We start from the raw sequence: 18,978 nt of genomic DNA, 5'->3' as shown, positions 1-18,978 counted from the left end.
GGGGGAGATGCCAAAAAACATGACATTTCGGGTAATAATGAAGCAGACATCTCTCTCTCTCTCCCTCTCTCTTTCTCTCTCTCTTCCTCTCTCTCTCTCTTTCTCTCTCCTTATCATGCCTTTTCTCTCTTGGCTTGTCACAGGCCAGCTGAACAGTGATACCCATCATCCACACCCCCGTGCTTAATTCGTGGGGGGGGTATACGGTTGTTCCGGTATAACACTGCCAACACAGCCAGTCACTTGTATCCCTGAGATTGCACACCTGGCCTTCAGCCAACCGGGGTGGCGGGGGGGGGGGGGTATAGGGAGCTTCCTCCAACCAAAATGTGTGCTGTGGCATATGCCTTAATCTTTGGCCAATCAGGTTTGGGTACAGGTTTGGAAGAAGCAGCTTTGGCCCCTGCCTGTCCTTCCCTGTCCACCCCCCCCCCCCCTCCGCCCCCGCTTTACACCTCAGCGACTCATTAAGGTGAAGCAATCAGGGTGGAATTGTGAAGGGCACAGGGGGTATATCAACCCCCCCTCCATTTGGACAGGACTTTCATGATGGCTCATCTTAAGTGCTGTACTTTAATTTTTATTCATTAAAATAAGTATGAGGTACTGCTGCAATAGACCCCCCCCCCCATCCTTTAGCTGCAACAGCGAAATTAATGTGTTTTAAAAAAGCCCAGATTCGTGACACATGCGGTACGCTGGCTCAGCAAGTGGCAGAGCACTGGGGGTTTGAGTCCCGCCTCCACCCTGGTTGTGGGCGGAGCTAGCAGACCCCCACATTGGCTGGGTTTCCTCCCACACCGTGTGCATATATGGGCCCCACAGCAGACAGCCATCCTGTCCAGGGTGCTGGCGATTGCAGCTCTTAGCTACCAGCCGTTGTGCTGGACATGCTGCTCACTGTCTTGAAGGCTGATGAAGAGCAGCGGCCAGACAGAGCGTCCAGACAGAGCGTCCAGACAGAGAGTCCAGACAGAGCGGACAGAGCGTCCAGACAGAGCAGCCACACAGAGCGGACAGAGCGTCCAGACAGAGCGGTCAGACAGAGCGGCCTGACAGAGCGTCCAGACAGAGTGGACAGAGCGTCCAGACAGAGCAGACAGAGCGTCCAGACAGAGCGTCCAGACAGAGAGGGCAAACAGAGCGTCCAGACAGAGCGGACAGAGCGTCCACACAGAGCAGCCAGACAGAGCGTCCAGACAGAGCGTCTAGACAGAGCGGCTTGACAGAGCATCCAGACAGAGTGGACAGAGCGTCCAGACAGAGCGTCCAGACAGAGCGGCCAGGCAGAGCGTCCAGACTGAGCAGCCAGACAGAGCGTCCAGACAGAGAAGCTAGACAGAGCGGACAGACAGAGAGTCCAGACAGAGAGTCCAGACAGAGCGTCCAGCCTCGGGCTTCAGCAGAATATCACCTCCTGTCCCAAGCGCTACGCCTCGTACTCTCTCAGGCTAATGCTACCGTGCTAGCCAAGGCTATTAATAAACAGATACATTAAAAGTAAATAGAAAACTAGTTAATTCATTGATTAATCCATTAACAGGGTTGCCAGCTGCAGTGAGGTTGTCAATTTGAGACGAGTCTGCACACGTATATACATGTATGTAACAGTTTTATTGCCTTGTAAATAGTCTGCAAGGTTTGCAAACTACCTCACCGCATTTGTTGTAGGTAATTTTAGGTTTATAATGGAATAATATCGATTTGCTGTGAAAGTCAGAAAGCGTGAGTGTCACACCCGAGCTGGCAGCCCTACAATAACCCAAAAATAGTGTTTCTCTTTGTATCGTCCAGACTCCAACAACTGGTGCAGTAGAGCAGTGTTTCCCAGCCCGGTCCTCGGGGACCCGCAGACAGTCCACATTTTTGCTCTCCCCACAGACAGTCCACATTTTTGCTTCCTCCCAGTTCCCTACACTCCATTCCAGAAGGAGGAACTGAAAAAGGACCTGGAGGCTTTGATCCTTCCTGTTGACCTAGACCTACAGTACCCATCAAAGTCGCAGCAGGAATTCCCGGTAAAGATGTATCAATATTAGCATTAAATGTAAACAGCTAATTGGGCGGGGCGGCATGGTGGTGCAGTGATCAGCACTCACACCTCTGGCCCCAGGGTTTGAGTCTCTGCCGTGGCTCCATGTGTGGAGTCTGAATGTTTTCCCCGTGCTCTTGGGGGGGGGGGGGGGGGGGGGGGTTTCCTCTGGGTACTCTTCCTCCCCCCCAAACACGCTGAGGTTAATTGGAGCTGCCAAATTGCCCATTGGTGTGCATGCATGATTGAATGGCGTGTGAGAATTTAGAGATCAGCGGTCATTGTTGACACACCACAGCACATAGTGCACAACAACAAAATGTGTCCCCTGCATTTAACCCATATGTGACATAGCAGGGGGCAGCTAATTCAGCGCCCGGGGAGCAGTGCTTGGGGGCGGTACCTTGCTCAGGGTACCTCAGTGGTGTCTTACTGGTCAGGGATTCATACCAGCAATCTTTCAATTACAAATGTGCTTCCCTAACCATTAAGACACCACTGCCCAGTGCGGTGGGCAGAGTGTGCCCTGTGATGGGTTGGCGCCCCATCCTGGGCTGTTCCCTGCCTCTGGACTGGCTGCAGTCCCCCTGTGACCCTGCAGAATCTGGATGGATCTAATCCGGGCCTGTTTATATGTGAAAGCCCTTGTATCAGTGAGGCTTCCAGCTGTGTTTTTGCATGTCGTTCATTTTCATAGAACTGCTTAGAGCAGGGCTGTTCAAACCACGGTCCTCATGGGCTGAGAACTGCCGATTTTCCAGGCCTCCTTTACCCGTGAGCATTGTGTGAAGCCACTGTGGCCAATCAGACTCAGTAATTATTAAACTAACTACCTGGGAGAACTGAAAACACGGCCTGGATTTGGGATTGAAGGCCAGATTTGAAGAGCCCTGGTAGGTAGCTAGACGAGAGCTGTCCTCGTACTGCCTGTTAAACGCTGTCCAGGTAGCGATCTTCCGCATGAGCCTGTCTTTCCTGTGTCTCTCAGAATTTTCTTGCTATAGTTGCTGATTTTCTCCAGTGATGCCGAGGGGGTGTGACTGAGATATCTAGCCAGAAATGGGCTTTCTCCTGCCAGCTGAACCCCCCCAAGTCGAGTTTGCCTCCTGTTGACTCTGATCTAGTTTGTCCTGCCCCTGTCCAGCTCTCCTTTGTACAAATTTGTGGGATGCAATCTGTGTGTGTGTGTGTGTGGGGGGGGGGGGCTTAGTGGCCAGCAGAGTGACCAGCTGTCAGCAGATCAATGGGGGTGGGATGGGGGGGGGCAAGAAGCAGCACTAACTAAGGGAACTTAAGGGAAGGAGAACTGGACACAATGAGAAGTCCGGTCCATTCAGTCTGTTTCCATGACAACTGCTGCAAGGTTACCGCAGCTACAGACCAGACCAATGCACGCTTGCAGCATATGTTACATGTGTTATTATTGCGTTACATTTATTAACGCAAGTCAACATCTTAAGAGTGACCTGGTATGATGGGATGCAGGGAGGTGGTGCTGGGCATTCGCCCACGGGTCCTGGCACCCGGAAGCCATTTATTTCGGAGACGTAAGACGCTTTAATGCTGCAGTGGGCGATGTAAAAGCATCACTCTGCTCTTCAGGCTCTGGTAAGCAGGAGGCCTGGCACCGCTGCCTCTCGTGCCCCCGTTACGTGCCCGCTGAGGGATTTTGCCGAGCCCCAGAAGATTGTGCTCATCCCTGCTTGTCTCTGTAACTAAGCCCTCGAAGGGGGTAGCAGATCTGTGTGGCACGGGAGGGCAGGTCCCAGGAGGTGCTGCCAGGAAGACGCCTGGCACGGTGTAAGTTGTGATTCTCCAGATGCCCAGAGTCTCGGCCTGGCAGGCGGCTGCCGCCTGGCACAGTGCCATCTGGAGGTTTGCGGATGTGTCTCCATCACTCACACCGGAGCCAGATTGCGTGTTACACCTCAAATCAGCAGAATCATTCTTATTGTGCCTTTACTTCTACTTTATCCAAAGCACCATTAGTCTCTCCATTCCTACATCTCGCAAGTTCCTACCGGATGGATGGGCGTTGGGGTCCTCGAGCTCGTGGCCACGGGCTGCCGCACTTCATGCTCCATGTTCTACATCCCGTCCTGTTCCTCACATTCACCTCCTTCCCTGTATCCTTTCCCCTTCTTTCTGCTGTCATTCATCCACTGTCTTTAAAAATGTTTATCTTTCAGTGCCAGCAGGGGGCAGCGTGGGTGAAAACTGCACTTGTGACCAGAAGGCCCATCACTGCTGTTGTCCCCCTGAGCCACTTTAGTGAAATACTTGGCTGGATAAGTAAATCTGACGCAGTGTTTGCTTAAGATAACACGCATTCCTTTAGTGAGGGCATTCTCTCACTCCGTCCTCGGCACGCTGTGTCTTTGTTTCATTTCACCTTTATCTGTCATTCTGTCTCCCTCTCCCTTGGTGACTCATGACCTAAAACACCAGTCACTCGTGCGGAAAGAGCGTTCACCTTGTCACAGGTGGAGCTTTCGAGGGGGATCTGGCCCCACTGAATTACGGGAGCACAGAAGCGATGGCTATGATGACCGATGGGCGCCATACCGACATTCATCTGGATGCCCCATCTTTGGTGGCTTCAGGGTTGTGTATTGACAAACCAGCTATTAATAAAATCACCTCCATGTTTCAGCGTGGGACACATGATGAATCATGACCATGAATGATGTTAGTTAAGTCGATACACAGGTACCAACACCGTGCAGATATTTACATTAACAACCAAAACACAATACAGACGTCAGCCCTGAAAAACTATCCGTTCTGAGAGAGTGCCAAAGGCACTGACATTTAAAGATAACAAGTAACATTCATCTGAAACTTTCTTGGCAATTATTTTTTAGAAGGTTTCAATCTGCTAGGAGAGCTCATGGTTGCCTGGAGATTCTGAAGTTTGCTGAGGATGGTGCTTTGAAAAGAACGCAGGAGATGCCACTGAGAGGCGTGACATTGCTTGGAAGGACATTCCTTGGGCTCCTGCTCTTCTCGGTTAATTGCCTTGTTTTCTTTTCTTTGCTCTGGTTGGCCTAATTGCTATTCCCCTATCTGCCCACAGATGGCGCCCCACCAGGCGAGCTCTCCTGGTCCTCCTCCCTGTCAGTGGTGGTGGTTTCCTTCTCCGGCCTCTTCACCTTTGTCTTTCTCATGCTGGCCTGCCTGTGCTGCAAGAAAGAGGACATTGGCTTCAAGGTGAGTCCACTCCTCCTTTGCCAGTGGCCGCACCATCGTTCGACTGTCATTAGGCATCAGTGTCACTGTAACTGGCCGGGGTTGATCCTTCTCCATCCGGCTGTGCTTGCACTGCGATTGTGTGGCACTCACTGCCAGGGTCTTCATTACAAAGTGTGTGAAACTGCAACCGTATTCCTTTGAATAATGGAATCTGATAAGCTACGATGAGTAATATTGAGACAGACCAAAATTATTATCATTATTATTATTCTTATTATGGTGCCACATAATAATAACACAACCATCTTTTTCTGAATAGGCATGTGTCAGTGTATCTAGCAGAATTGAAATGTGGCATGTGGCAGGCCTTCGGTGCAGTGACACCTCCGCCTTTCTCTGCCCTCTCGACCCCTCTGGCCTGAGCTCAGTCCTGTAGCAGCCGTCCAATCAGCAGGCTCTCCTACCCGTCGCAGGGGGAGCCCTTACATGATGTCTTTGCTAAACTAAGCACCTGGTCAAGGAGCTGGTGGACAAAAGGTTACGAACATGCCCCCTAGAGGAGGAACCGCGCCAGTAAAATGGATTCCAGAAATAAAATGTGTCCATATATGAATTTCAGTGCTCACAGAAAGTCTTTCTAAATTCAGTAAAAAATATCACACATTTATTGGTTTTATAACAAAAATCACTACTTCATTCATTGCTTTACAAAAATATATATCTATTGCGATACAAACGACCAATAGTTTTAAGTAAAACATTAATTTCTATTAGTAATAAACTGAAACCCAAATTATAGTTCTAAAAGAACTGCTTTGAGTGAAAAAGTTCATTGACAAGCATCACTGGGTGCTTTTTAATTAGTAACACCTCTGCAATAACATAAAACACCGAACATGTGTGTTTAGAATCACTTTGGGAGCCAGTGGCTGCGATTGCAATTAATAGCAAAATGGCAACTGAATGAGTCAGTCAAAAAAATTATGACACTAAATAAAAGAAAATGTCTGTGCCGAAGATACATCGCTTTTCAATGGGCTTTTGTTGTGAAATCAATAAATTTGCAACATTGTTACAGAATTACGCGAGCGTCCCAAGACTTTCTGTGAGCGCTGAATATACTTTGTTTATTGTATTTGGTTATAAATTATTTTAATAATAAGTAAACACACATAGAAAAAAGGATATGTAAAGAGAATTTTCCTCTGCAGTTAAGCTGATTTGTTATAAATGGATATGAAAATTAATTACTTTGTTTCTTTCAGATAGACAGAAGCACTTTTAATAAATAAAATTCTGAATGTTTAAAATGTATGTTTATGCAATGCTTTTGACCCGTACGCTAAAATGACTTTGCAATGGGAGCTGTGATATCCGCGAAGGACGGAAAGGATTCCGTTTTTCCCCTGGGTCTGAAACCGCCTTTCTGGAAGCTCACACTGTCACGGTTGTTTAGATGTAATCGGTTGGTTTATCTACGATGGATGGAGCGACCTTTTGAGAAAGCGAGCCTCTTCTCTCTCTCTACCCCGTATTCTGCTCTTGTGTATGCAGTCCTTGTCGCCCATATCCTTGTTTTTCCACTTCCTGACGAACGAAATGGGGACCGGGGTTGACAGCACATAATTTAAAAACCATTAAAAAGCGGATCTTCTATAGCCGGAGTTCATTTAGTTTCATGCCAAGCGGTAGGAATCGATGTATAAAATTTTAAAGGTATTCTTCACTATCTGCAGTCTCGCCGTAAGAGGAGCGTTAACTCAATTTATCGTTAGCTAAGTAAATACATGTGAATTAGCTGTACATACAGAAAAGCTTAATTAGAAACGAACTTGCTTTTCGGGTCGACGCTCTTTTGCATCTTTTATTCGTTATTTGGCAAACCTCTGTCTGCAAGGTACAGTGCGGTCTGGTCCGGTCGCCGTAAGCTACTGCGATGTTTCTCGTCCCCTTCGCTTCCCCAAAGTGCTCTTTATGTCCATAGGATTTATACAGTACATATATTCCAGTGACGTAATATGCATGTAAAATACTTCTGAAACGCTTCCAATATACAGGTATGCAACTTACTGCTTTAATGAGCGCTTTTGTTAATTTGATTCTTTCGCATGCCATTTATTTTTCTTTTTTTTAGTCTACGTAAAAAGCCTTTATCGTTTCATGAGTCCATTATAACTTTCCTCTAGAGTAGTACCTTTTTATCTATTACATTGTGTTCAGTTGTTTAATTGTTTAATGGCGTGACTCCGTAGGGTGGAAATTAATTACCGGGTGCACCTGTTCTGGATGAAGGCGGGTGTGTGAGAGCGGGAGGGGGGTGGGCAGGCTGAGGATGCCGTGAGAGCGGGAGGCGGGTGGGCAGGCTGAGGATGCCGTGAGAGCGGGAGGGGGGTGGGCAGGCTGAGGATGCTGCTTGTTTGTCTGCCGTGATTCGCCGGTCCCCCAACGTTATTTTTAAACTTCGCTAACGGAAGGCTGGTGCAGACCTCGTGTCTCTCTCTGCCTCACTCTCTCAAACTGATGTATTTGCAGTATTTAAGAATCAAATTTATGTGTGTTTATAGACATGTGAATATGCACTTGTGTGTATTATATATACATGTATGCGTGCCTGGACATGTGTAGCTGCTCCCCAGCTGGTCTGTATCCTGGTAGCTCAGTCAGAGAATAACCACTGTGGTTCTGGGCCTGGGGGGAGACTTATAAGGAGGATCCGGAAAAAGCAAATTGAAGTTCCTGTCTCGATGGCCCCTTTGGCAACCAGATGGTGGCTCTATGAGAGCCACCTCAGCGGAGGAAGTGGAGGGTGAGACAGTGTGTGCACCCTGGGGGAAGCGGCACATCTCACCCTCCGTGCCGGTCCCTGTGCTCCTGAGCCATGGAGAGCCCAGAGAAGAACCAGAGGATGTGTGATGTCATCAGCCTGGAATGTGAGAAACAATCCCTCGCGATTCTCCTCATCTCCTCCTCAGTACTGCCGTGCATTTTTCTGGCCCTCCCCCATCTCTATTCTCATCTGGTCATTTAGACCTGAGAACTAAAGCCTCATAGAGGAAACCCTCCCCCCACTCTTCCTGTCCGTCTCATTCATTTTTAAGTGCAAACTGGAAGCCTCCCAGTGTACTCAGGATGTTCCCCAGTGCAAGGACTCACTGCCGAAGCTGTCTCGTTACACAAGACTGCCCCAGATATCCCAGCATCCACAAGCCAGACTCTGTGGGCTGAATGGGGGGTGGGTGGCTTGGAGACTGGGGGAGAGTTTAGAGTGGCACCTGCGGATGGGGAGGCGGAGTTAAGTGGAAGGGATCGGATGTTCTGGGTACTGCAGTGGTGGCCAGAGAAAATGCCAAGCAGTATCACCAGGTAAGGGAATCATCTAGTTAATTTACAGCTGTATACCTGCCACTGCTTTATTGTGTGTTTAGTATGAACTACTGCAGGGCTGTGATTGGCTGTATGTCTGTGTGCAGGTAGAAAACAAAGGGTGTGTGTAGAAGACGCTGTGTGTTTGCTCGTGTGTGTAGAAGATGCTGTCTGTACTACACATACCGTTAAGGTCTCTCTGAAAGTGTGTCTTCAGGCAGATGGCAGTCTTAGTGCAAAGTTGACCAGCAGCTTATCTGTAAGACAGAGAGCAAAGAAGCATTTTCTGCCAACTAAAATATTTTCTTAGCAACTTTAGCAGTCAACAATCCAGAAATCCAAAGATATTTTCAAAACTGTAATCTTCAGTGATTTAGTGTACAAAACTGTAATCTGCAGTGCATCAGTCTACAGGACAGTACTCTCCAGGGCATCAGTCTGTAGGACAGTAATCCGCAGGACGTCACTCTACAGGACAATAATCTACAAGGAATCAGTATGCAGGACAGTAATCTGCAGGACATCAAACTACAGGACAGTAATCTGCAGGACATCAAACTACAGGACAGTAATCTGCAGGCCATTAGTCTACAGGACAGTAATCTGCAGGACATCAAACTACAGGACAGTAATCTGCAGGCCATTAGTCTACAGGACAGTAATCTGCAGGACATCAAACTACAGGACAGTAATCTGCAGGCCATTAGTCTACAGGACAGTAATCTGCAGGACATCAAACTACAGGACAGTAATCTGCAGGCCATTAGTCTACAGGACAGTAATCTGCAGGACATCAAACTACAGGACAGTAATCTGCAGGCCATTAGTCTACAGGACAGTAATCTGCAGGACATCAAACTACAGGACAGTAATCTGCAGGCCATTAGTCTACAGGACAGTAACCTACAGGACAGGAATCTTTGAAGGTTTGTCATTTCTTGTGTTTTTTATGTGCATCAGTTCATAGTCTATGGTTATTGCTTTTTAAAAAGGTAGTCTTGAGGATTCTTTGTGGTTTAATTTTTCTATATTAATAAATGCACTGCGGAAATATGTTTGAACCTGATTGTTTGTGTGGTGGGCTACAGGGACAGCTGTGTCCTTTGAAGATGAACTCGATGGTTGTTTGTGGGGCAGGCTGTAGGGACAGCTGTGTCCTTTGAAGATGAATTCTATGGCTGTTTGTGTAATGACCTATAGGAATGGTTCCTGTTGTGGGGAAGTATTTATGCTGTATGGCTGTTTGTGTGATTAGTCGTAGGGACAAGGCATTATAGTGTGTGTTCTGTGGCGTGTTGTCTGCTGTTGGCTGAGTGAAAACACATGTCACTGAGAGGCCGTGTGAAGGTCTTGGCCTGTAAGGAACCTTCTCAAGACACCGGATGCATGGGGTTTAAGCATTTAAAGGCAGCCTGGTGGGGGAGGCAGTACGGGGGGGATACTTCCTATTCTCAGAGCCCAGCTCTGTTGCAGGAGGTAAAGGCAATATATTATATATTAAAGCGCTATTAGCTTCCAAACAGCTGTTTCAGGTCATGCATTCCTTGCCATGAGTGATGGCTCACTGCTGCTGTTTCTTGTCTCACATCTCTCCTCTGCTGCTGTTTCTCGTCTCACATCTCTCCTCAGCTGCTGTTTCTCATTTCACATCTCTCCTCTGCTGCTGTTTCTCGTTTCACATCTCTCCTCCACTGCTGTTTCTCGTCTCTCATCTCTCCTCTGCTGTGCCTGGTCATTTCTGTCAAGTTAATGTCTCACTGTCAGTGCTTAATGTTGTCTGTGTTTTCCATAAACAGTTTAAAAATTCAAGTGGACTATAAAGCACACAGTGAATGACAAATGATGCCCAGTTAAAGCAGCTACAAAGCAGACACCCGCCTGCCCCCTGCTCTTGCGTGATCCTCAGGAATATAAACATGGTGTGCCATAGCTGAGACCCCCCACCCTGTGTGCGTGGAGTTTGCCTGTTCTTCTCTCTGGGAGCTCTGGCTTCCTCCCACAGTGCAAGGACGTGTGGTTATGTGAATGCAATAGTTCTAAGCTCCCATTGTGTGTGTGTCCTTTGATGGACAGATAGCCCCGGCAGGGTGTTCCCCTGCTTTGCACCCTGTGCTGTGTAGTTGGAAGATGGATGGATGAAATGCTGTTCAAGCACAATCACCCTTGGTGGCTTAAGTAATGTTTTCTTTCTAATGTCTGCTCTGTCGATGCAGCCTGGGGGTTATATATTGATACAGCCTCTCAATGTCGTTACTCTGTGTATTACTTCTGTTACTCCACCCTCAGTATTGATACAGTACAGCCACTCTCAGTGGTGTTACTCTGTCTATTACTCCTGTTACTCCGCCTTCAGTATTGATACAGCCACTCTCAGTGGTGTTACTCTGTCTTTTACTCCTGTTACTCCGCCTTCAGTATTGATACAGCCACTCTCAGTGGTGTTATTCTGTCTATTACTCCTGTTACTCCGCCTTCAGTATTGATACAGCCGCTCTCAGTGGTGTTACTCTGTCTTTTACTCCTGTTACTCCACTCTCAGTATTGATACAGCCACTCTCAGTGGTGTTACTCTGTCTTTTACTCCTGTTACTCCGCCTTCAGTATTGATACAGCCACTCTCAGTGGTGTTACTCTGTCTTTTACTCCTGTTACTCCACTCTCAGTATTGATACAGCCACTCTCAGTGCTGTTATTGTATTATACCTGTTACTATATTTCTCAACATTGATAAAGACACTATTACTTTATTTCACCTGTTTCTCTGTCTGTCTGTATTCATACAGCCTCTCAGTGCTGTTATTCTGTCTGTTACTCCTGTTACTCTGTCTCTCAGTACTGAAACAGCCTCTCGTTGTTGTTGCTCTGTCCATTAGTCCTATTATTCTATTTCTCGGCATTGATAGAGACTCTCGGTGTTGGTACTCTTTTATTTCTGTCTCAATGTTAATACTGCATCTCGGTGCTGATATTCTCTCGCTCTGTTGATGTTGTTACCAGGGTAACCACTGCTTGCCTAGTAGGCATGTACCAGGGCTCTAAAAGATGAATTTCATATGGCTGCACCGGTGCTCTACCCTCCCAAAGATTAAAGGCATCGGAAAATAATGTGTGCAAAGCAGTTTTTCCGGACTCTCATCTCCAGCAGATCTTCAAAAAATGTTGAACTGAACCTCTCAATATTAGACCTGTTAATTTTCAGCTGGCTCGTCAAATCAGTTATCAGCAGATGACAGGTGACTCTGTTGGTCACTCATCTCTGCATGACCGCTACTCTTGTATCTGTGTCTGCAGTGAATGTGGCTGTCTTCCTTTTTTCATGTGTGAGTTTGTGTTTTTCCTGTGAGAGTTAAATCTCTCTTTGTTCAGGAAGTCCGGCCGTTGCAGAGATTATCAGCTGGTGACAAATTGTGTGAGAGTTAACTGGCTGATCCCCTGCCACCCCCATTAACACCCCCTACAGGAGTTTGAAAACGCAGAGGGTGAGGAGTACCAGGCCGACCTCTCCACCCTGGCCTCCCCCGCCTCACAGACCAGCCCAGAGGTCTACATCCTGCCCCTGACAGAGGTCTCGCTTCCTGTCTCCAAGCAACCAGGCAGATCAGGTAGGAAAGCTGTGGCAACCAATCATGGCGTAAATCTCGCACATGTCCTTGCCAGGCAGGCATCTGCAGTGACGGTTGTTTACCGCCTCTTACTCAATCGTCTCATTATCGGCACTCGGTTTTGCCGCGAATGACCTCAGTGAGTGATGGAGAATGGAACGTAGGTGTCATGATGTCATGTGATTGCTCTCCTGCTCCAGTAACGTGAGAGAGCCCTGTCTGTAAAGCCTTGAACTACCAGTACCATCTCGTAGCCTGTCTGTCAGTTGTAGCCCTTTAAGGCCTCTAAACTGCACCTGGTTGGCCGGCGCGGACGCGCTCTTTCCATCCATCCAAGTACTTGTAGCGTGACGTTAGAGAGACAGGACGTGCCGTGTGGCCTTGGCTCCCAGGTCCTTTCATGTCACAACAAAACAGCCAAAACAACAATGACGGATCAGAGCTGAGAAAAATGCAGTTTCCACGTCGATCCCCTTATCAGGTTTCCTTCCGCGGAAGCCCCGTCATCACCAGCAGGAAGTATGGAAAAACCCCCGCTCTCCATCCTACCTGTGACGCTCCGGACTTGTTCTTATCCCTGCGGGAGGCGGAGTTCCCTGGCATCCGAGAGGCTTCGCGGTTCTTTGGCAGTCGTCCCGACCTTTGAGCCAATCAGCTTTGCCATTGCGCTCTAGCCTTTGAGGCAGAGCTGCTGGATTTGGCAGCACAGTCATTGTCGTTAGCCCCCCCCCCCCCCCCCGTGTGTGTTTGTGGGAGTGTCCAGGTGATCCCCCGGCTGGCATGTCTTTACACCCCCCCCAGCTGCTGACACCCAGAGTCAAACTCTTAAATCAAATTAAATTACTTTTACTTTTTTAAGTCATGTCACTTGACACTTGGTATGGTATAGGTGAGTGAAAATCCTGTTTGCACAGTTCCACTACAGCAGGCGAAATAGAGCAAATATTGGAAAATACACAAACATAATAGTAATAAATATAGTGTGCTAAAAAGAAAATAACTACAATCAACAGTAATACAGTAATTACTATTATTGGATGCAGTGGCAGTTACACAATGATCAATGTAGTATGGTGACAGCCATATGAGTATGGATGTGAGTATGAATGTGAGTATGGATGTGATGTGAATATGGAGGGCAGTGTGAATGGGGTCATAGACCAGATTTTGGCATGATGGTCTGGTGGAAGAATCAGTCCTGGAGCCTGCTGATCCCTGTGATTTCCTTGGCTGTCCACCCCCCCCGAGTGACAGCTTCGAGGGATGATTTTTGTCTTTCAGTATTGGAATCTTGGGTTTTCCTGTAACAATTTACATGTGAAAATGATACTTTTTCCTAAATGAATGAGGTGTTGATGTCCGTGGATGGCAGTGTCTGAGCTCTTGGCGCATCTCTGCCTGTCTGCCACCCCCACGGAGTCTCTGGTGGAGACAATGCCTCTGTTGTCCTTCAGTACATGGCACCCCCACATTCTGGTGACCGAGCCACCCAGACACTACACCTGAGTTCTTTATGCGTGCATCGTTGCCGTGGTGACTGTCCCAAAGGTGCCGTTGGGGCCAGGCTGTCTTCCGTAGTTTGGAGGTCAGCAATGTGACTCAGTCCTGGTCTGTGGGGTTTCACTCTCTTTGTCTCCATCCCGCCCCCTAGAGGCTGATATGTGAATAGAGGCAAGGATTGGCCTGGCCGTAACTGGGGTGTAAGAGAGGAGCAGAGCGAGGGAGGGTGAAGCTGCGTGTTTTGGGGGGGGTTTGTTTTATTCCTGAAACCCTCCCGGACGCCTCAGATCAGGGTCACTGATTTCCATTCTGAGGGAAATGGGCCCAGCTGTGCACACGCTACATCTGGGCTGATGTGAGCCAGACATGAGTTTGATCTCCTTCTCCCTTCATAGTCATCGGCAGGAAAAGACACAAGCAGCATCTGCACAGTTATTGGCAGTTAGAAGGAAGCAGAGCATTTCACCGACATGTGGCAGAGACAGCAGTGACAATGACCGCTGGTCTCTGGCCGCTGGTACTTGCTAACCACTGGTCACGGTCTGGCCTACATCTTAAAGGGACAAGGGCACAATTCTTGTCAGGCAAACAGGGAAACTGCTCGCTATGTTGGGATGGACTAAAAAAAGGTTCATTGACCACCCTATGATGTATGATATCAGATTACAGTTTCCTCCACTTGTTCAGTCTTTGTCAGACCTAGTTGGACATTTCATTGCACTAGTTTGCCATTTTGGCATTGTAGTTGAACAAGAACTTTTACTAGTCACTCTTTTTCAGCAACTAATTAACTAGTAACCTATTATTTTCTAATTTCTATACCAGTTAACTAATGAGAGCCAAAACACTCACTAGTTAACTAGTGAAGACCAAAATTCTCTCTAATTAACTAGTTGAAGCCTCTTTTGACTTAATTAATTACTCAAGCTCAAAAAGTTTATTGGTTAACTAGTGAGGTCTAAAACATCCACTAGCTACACTAATGAAAGACATTTTGACTAAAGTAGTCAACTAGTTGAACTACTGAAAATAAAAACGCTCATTAGTTCATGGATAAAAGCCTCTAATTACTAGTTAACTAGTGAGGCTCAGCATGTTTGCTAGTTAACTATTCAGGTATAATATATCCACTAGTTACACTAGTTGGGGTCTTTTTGACCTTACTAGTTAACTAGTTACACACATTCCCTTACTGGTAAACTAGTTAGGTCTAAAAATTCACTTGTGAACACTTGCGTGCATTAGATGATTTTTCATCAAAGTAATTAATGTTAATCTTCCTAGTTCCACAACACTGCTCACTAGTCAAACATGTACATGCAGCTAGTTCATGCAACTAGAAGCTTCAACTATTTAACTAGTGAGCATTTTGGAACTAGTGAAGGAAACTGACGTCTGATATCAAAGATACAAGGATATTAAATACATGCTGAGATGGCTTTCCATACACTATGACCAATGTCTACTACTACTATAAGTAGTTATCATGGTAATAGTAGTAGTATAATAATAACGTGCATCCAACTTTGAATCATATTAACTCATTCTGGCCACACTGCTTCTGCCCCCCCTCCCCGCCCGCAAGGGAAATATCTTCTTACCCGGCCTACACTATGGTGACCTCAGCCAGGTGACCTTTATGCACCCATGGGACCTTCTGGGAAGGGAGGGGGGTTTCAGCAAGCGGGAAACAGGAATACTTGATGTGAATTCCAGACAAAATGGGAAACAGTAATATAAGAGGTGCATTGTGGAGGGACAGTAGCAGAGAGGGAGGGACACAAACATGAGCAGAGATACCCCAGCTTGGGGGGCGGACTGGGGGCTGAGGTATTAGCTCAGCTGATAGAGTAGGGGCTTAGGGCTTAGTGTGCCAGCTGGGTGCCTGTACCATGCCGTGCCAAACGGCGGGACAAAGGGTTCGATTCTCCCCGTGATATGAGAGGAGGTCTGGAATGGCTGGCCTCAGGGACAGCACAGAGGCGTAAGAGTATGGGAATAATCCAGGACAGGGGCAGGAGGGGCGGAGCCTATGGTGGAGATGGAGGATCCATACTTGGGGGTGGATAGCTGCATGATAGAGGTCCTATTGCTCAACACAGAGCTCTGTTTGTTCAACCCATCGCTCGTAAAATGCGAGGAGACGGAGCGTGATGATGCCATCGTACTGCCCTCTCCGCCCCTCGGGGGTGCTTCAGCATGAGACCCCGGAGCCTGTCGGGTGTCTCTCTCAGGTCCTCATCTCCGTGGTTGACCATGGGTCTTGCCTCTCTAACTTCCTGGTCCGGCCCGTGACCAGTCTAAAACCAGTTTAAGAACGAGAGACGGTGAATATCTCAAACCTGATACTGGTATTACATCTCATCCGATTTAATCGCGTGGCGATGAGTCTTTGCACATGACGTCTACACCGAACATCTCCAGAGGACGTCATCTGAGGGCAGTTCTGGGATCATGCCGAGCTGGAGCATGCCCTCCCTATCCCCCAGGAAGAGGACCCTTCCATCTTCAGACAGACTGTTCTGTCTCTGTGCAGTTCTCGAAGACGAATGACCAATCACTCGCGGCATTATGAAGATTGGGTGGGGCAAACGTGAAGGTGACCTTAACTTGAGTTCTTTTTTTGCAGCGCATGTTTCATGCTCATTTTTCGAAGCCAGTCCAGTTTTGTTCGCGGTCAAAGTGGGGGGGTTAAATTGTGCTTTTAGCTCTGGAGGTTTGCGGGTCAAAGCTCCAAAAGTGCACTTGTGTTGGACTTTAAAACGAATCCAATCACACATAATGGTGAAAAGTTTAAATTTTATTGAGCTGTCTAGTTATGTAATATGATCTCTGAATATTTAATGGCCATTTAATTGAGCTGTCTTTCCAAGGATTGTAGAAACGTTGAATTAAATTACTGCACATTAAATGTACATGGAGATTGTCGGCCTTATGCTTAGGTACTTAAAGAGAAGATTGTCTTCTCTTAAAAGGCTCTCATTAAGTATCTAGTGCTTCTGCTCTTAGGACATTATTAGTTGTTTCTTTGGATTTTGAGAAGGTCCATTAAAGATGGTCTACAGACGTCATGAACGGTATCGTCTGTGCAAAGGGAGCTTGGACTGATCAAGGAAATCAAAGTGAAGATTACATTTATAGTTTTTCTACCATCATAGGATAATTTTAGATGTGTTTTTAGAAGGCAGAGCTGCTTTTTGGTTAGTTGAAAAAGCTCACTTTTTCACCTCAACAATTGAGGTTTTTTTTCCTGAATTGTGACCTGCCTTGACAGTCCATAAAGAGCAGGCTTTGTGCACTCTGCGACCTTCCAGCACTGCCGCGGTCTCAGCGTGACGCGGGGATCCTTTAAAAGGCTTCTCCTGCTCTGGGTTAATGTTCAATGGGGCAGTCTCTCTGTCACAGCGGCTCGTCCGCGGTGCGCTGAAAGGGAGCCGTTCTGGTGAAAGGTTTCCCAGGGACCGCAGAACCACGTAATTCTGCTGATCCAAGGAAACGGGCCACGAGTGAGCTTGTTTTATTCATTTCAGAAACCAAATGTAGGCAAAAATAGCATGGCTAAGCAAGGGATCATGTAAAAAAGTGGACCACATTTCTGCAGACCGGATACCAAAGACTCATTGCTCTGATACCTGCAGCCTAAATGTGTGGACTTACCCTGTCTTTGCATTGATTTGAAAAAAGATTCAGATTAAGATTCAGATTAAGATTCAGATTAAGATTTCTTCTTATGAATGTTGTTCTTATAGTGAGTGTCTAAGGCCAGCAAGTGAGACGATGTCCTCTGTCACGATGCTTCCTGTTGGGCCTGAGGCTGACTTACTGTCTGTGCCTGTCTCTCACCAGTCCAGCTGCTCAAGTCCACTGATCTGGGTCGTCACAGCCTGCTCTACTTGAAGGAAATCGGACATGGCTGGTTTGGAAAGGTGAGCTTGTCTCCTGACACACGTGCTTTGGGATTGGTCCGGATGTAGGTGGAAACAGCGGGACCCTCGGGATGAGAGGAGTATGGTTGTGCACCGGCAGTGTTTCTCATTGAAGCGGTGAGATCTAGAAGCTTCCGTGAGATCTGCCCTTTGTCTGCCTCCCTGCGTTACGGGTGCTGAGGAATGCACTCTTAATGACTGTCTTCTTCTCTGTCTCTCCCCTCGTCTTCCCTCGCTCTCTCGCCTGTCCGTCTGGCACCTGCATCCCGCGACTGGGGCGACCCAGGTTCTGCTGGGGGAGGTGAATTCGGGGCTTAGCGCCATGCAGGTGGTTGTGAAGGAACTAAAGGCCAGCGCCAGTGTGCAGGACCAGACGCAGTTCCTTGAGGAGGCCCAGCCTTATCGGTCAGCCCCCCCCCCCCAAGACAAACGTTCCTCATTGTTTTTGTCTGTCCATCTGTTTCCATTTGGACCCCCCCGCCTCACCCCCCACCCTCACCATCGGAGTACAGGCCTCATCTACTGACATCATTCAGCCCCGCTATTTTAAAATCTGTTCCCTATTTGACTGCCAGCCGTTCTCCATTCCCGTTTCACAGCTTAACAAAGCCGGCTTGGTTCTTGTTCTTCCTTTGGAATCTGGTCCTGTTTCGAAAGTGTTCAGAAACTGGGATTAATAACGAACAGTGATCCCGGGTATATTCCTCTCTTTTTGCTGTATATCTTCATTCCACCTAAACGTGCTGCCATCTTCAGCTCTGTGATCTGCATTATTATTATTATGTGCGTGTGTCTATGTGTGGAGATAATGAGAGCTGCCTGGGGGGTGGGTGGCAGTGTGGGCGGGCACTTTTGGGTGGTAACACTGCCTCGCTTCACCCCCCAGCACCCTGCAGCACCCAGCTCTCCTACAGTGTTTGGCCCAGTGCACCGAGGTCACACCCTACCTGGTGGTAATGGAGTTCTGCCCACTGGTAAGCACATCATGGCGGGGAAACCACAGCAGCAATGCCGCCTGTCAGCTTTGTTGTTGAATGTGTCAGAGAAAAAAAACAGCACCATCTGCTGTACAGGATGAGGGATTGCATGACAAAATAGTGAAAATGATATACTTCAGTGCCTCATGACTGTATCTGTTCCTTGGTTTACACCTGGTGAAGGAGCTGGATTATGGTTATTACAACAACCAAACCCACAGTAGGTGAAGTTACAGTGTGCTGTCAATCATTGGTTGTTTTGATTCAAAGGGAAACAATAGAACAACCAATGGGAATAGAGGGATAATTTTGTTGGTGAGCAACATGATACCCCTACCCACTGCAGGCTGCCTGTTTTCTGGATTTCAGTGTGATACCTGGTGCAT

At 47.5% G+C, this 18,978-nt stretch overlaps 1 protein-coding gene across 5 annotated transcripts in view; it reads left to right on the top strand.

The window, feature by feature from the left end:
* Positions 1–18,978, top strand: part of aatkb (apoptosis-associated tyrosine kinase b) — a 39,782-nt gene that overhangs the window by 11,579 nt on the left and 9,225 nt on the right. The window contains exons 2-6 of one of the 5 annotated variants that reach the window (XM_023817005.2): positions 5,109–5,242; positions 12,048–12,189; positions 17,536–17,615; positions 17,902–18,020; positions 18,502–18,589. In XM_023817005.2, the coding sequence (XP_023672773.2) occupies positions 5,109–5,242; positions 12,048–12,189; positions 17,536–17,615; positions 17,902–18,020; positions 18,502–18,589 (563 nt within the window). Of the gene's footprint in view, positions 1–5,108; positions 5,243–7,644; positions 8,588–12,047; positions 12,190–15,883; positions 16,289–17,535; positions 17,616–17,901; positions 18,021–18,501; positions 18,590–18,978 lie in introns of those variants that run through there. The other 4 variants (XM_023817008.2, XM_023817009.2, XM_023817007.2 and 1 more) reach the window with 4 other exon arrangements.

Source organism: Paramormyrops kingsleyae, chromosome 5 (assembly GCF_048594095.1).
Source record: "Paramormyrops kingsleyae isolate MSU_618 chromosome 5, PKINGS_0.4, whole genome shotgun sequence".
Lineage (NCBI taxonomy): Eukaryota > Metazoa > Chordata > Actinopteri > Osteoglossiformes > Mormyridae > Paramormyrops > Paramormyrops kingsleyae.
Note: the sequence above shows the minus strand (reverse complement) of the source record. Positions and strands in the feature narration are given on the sequence as shown.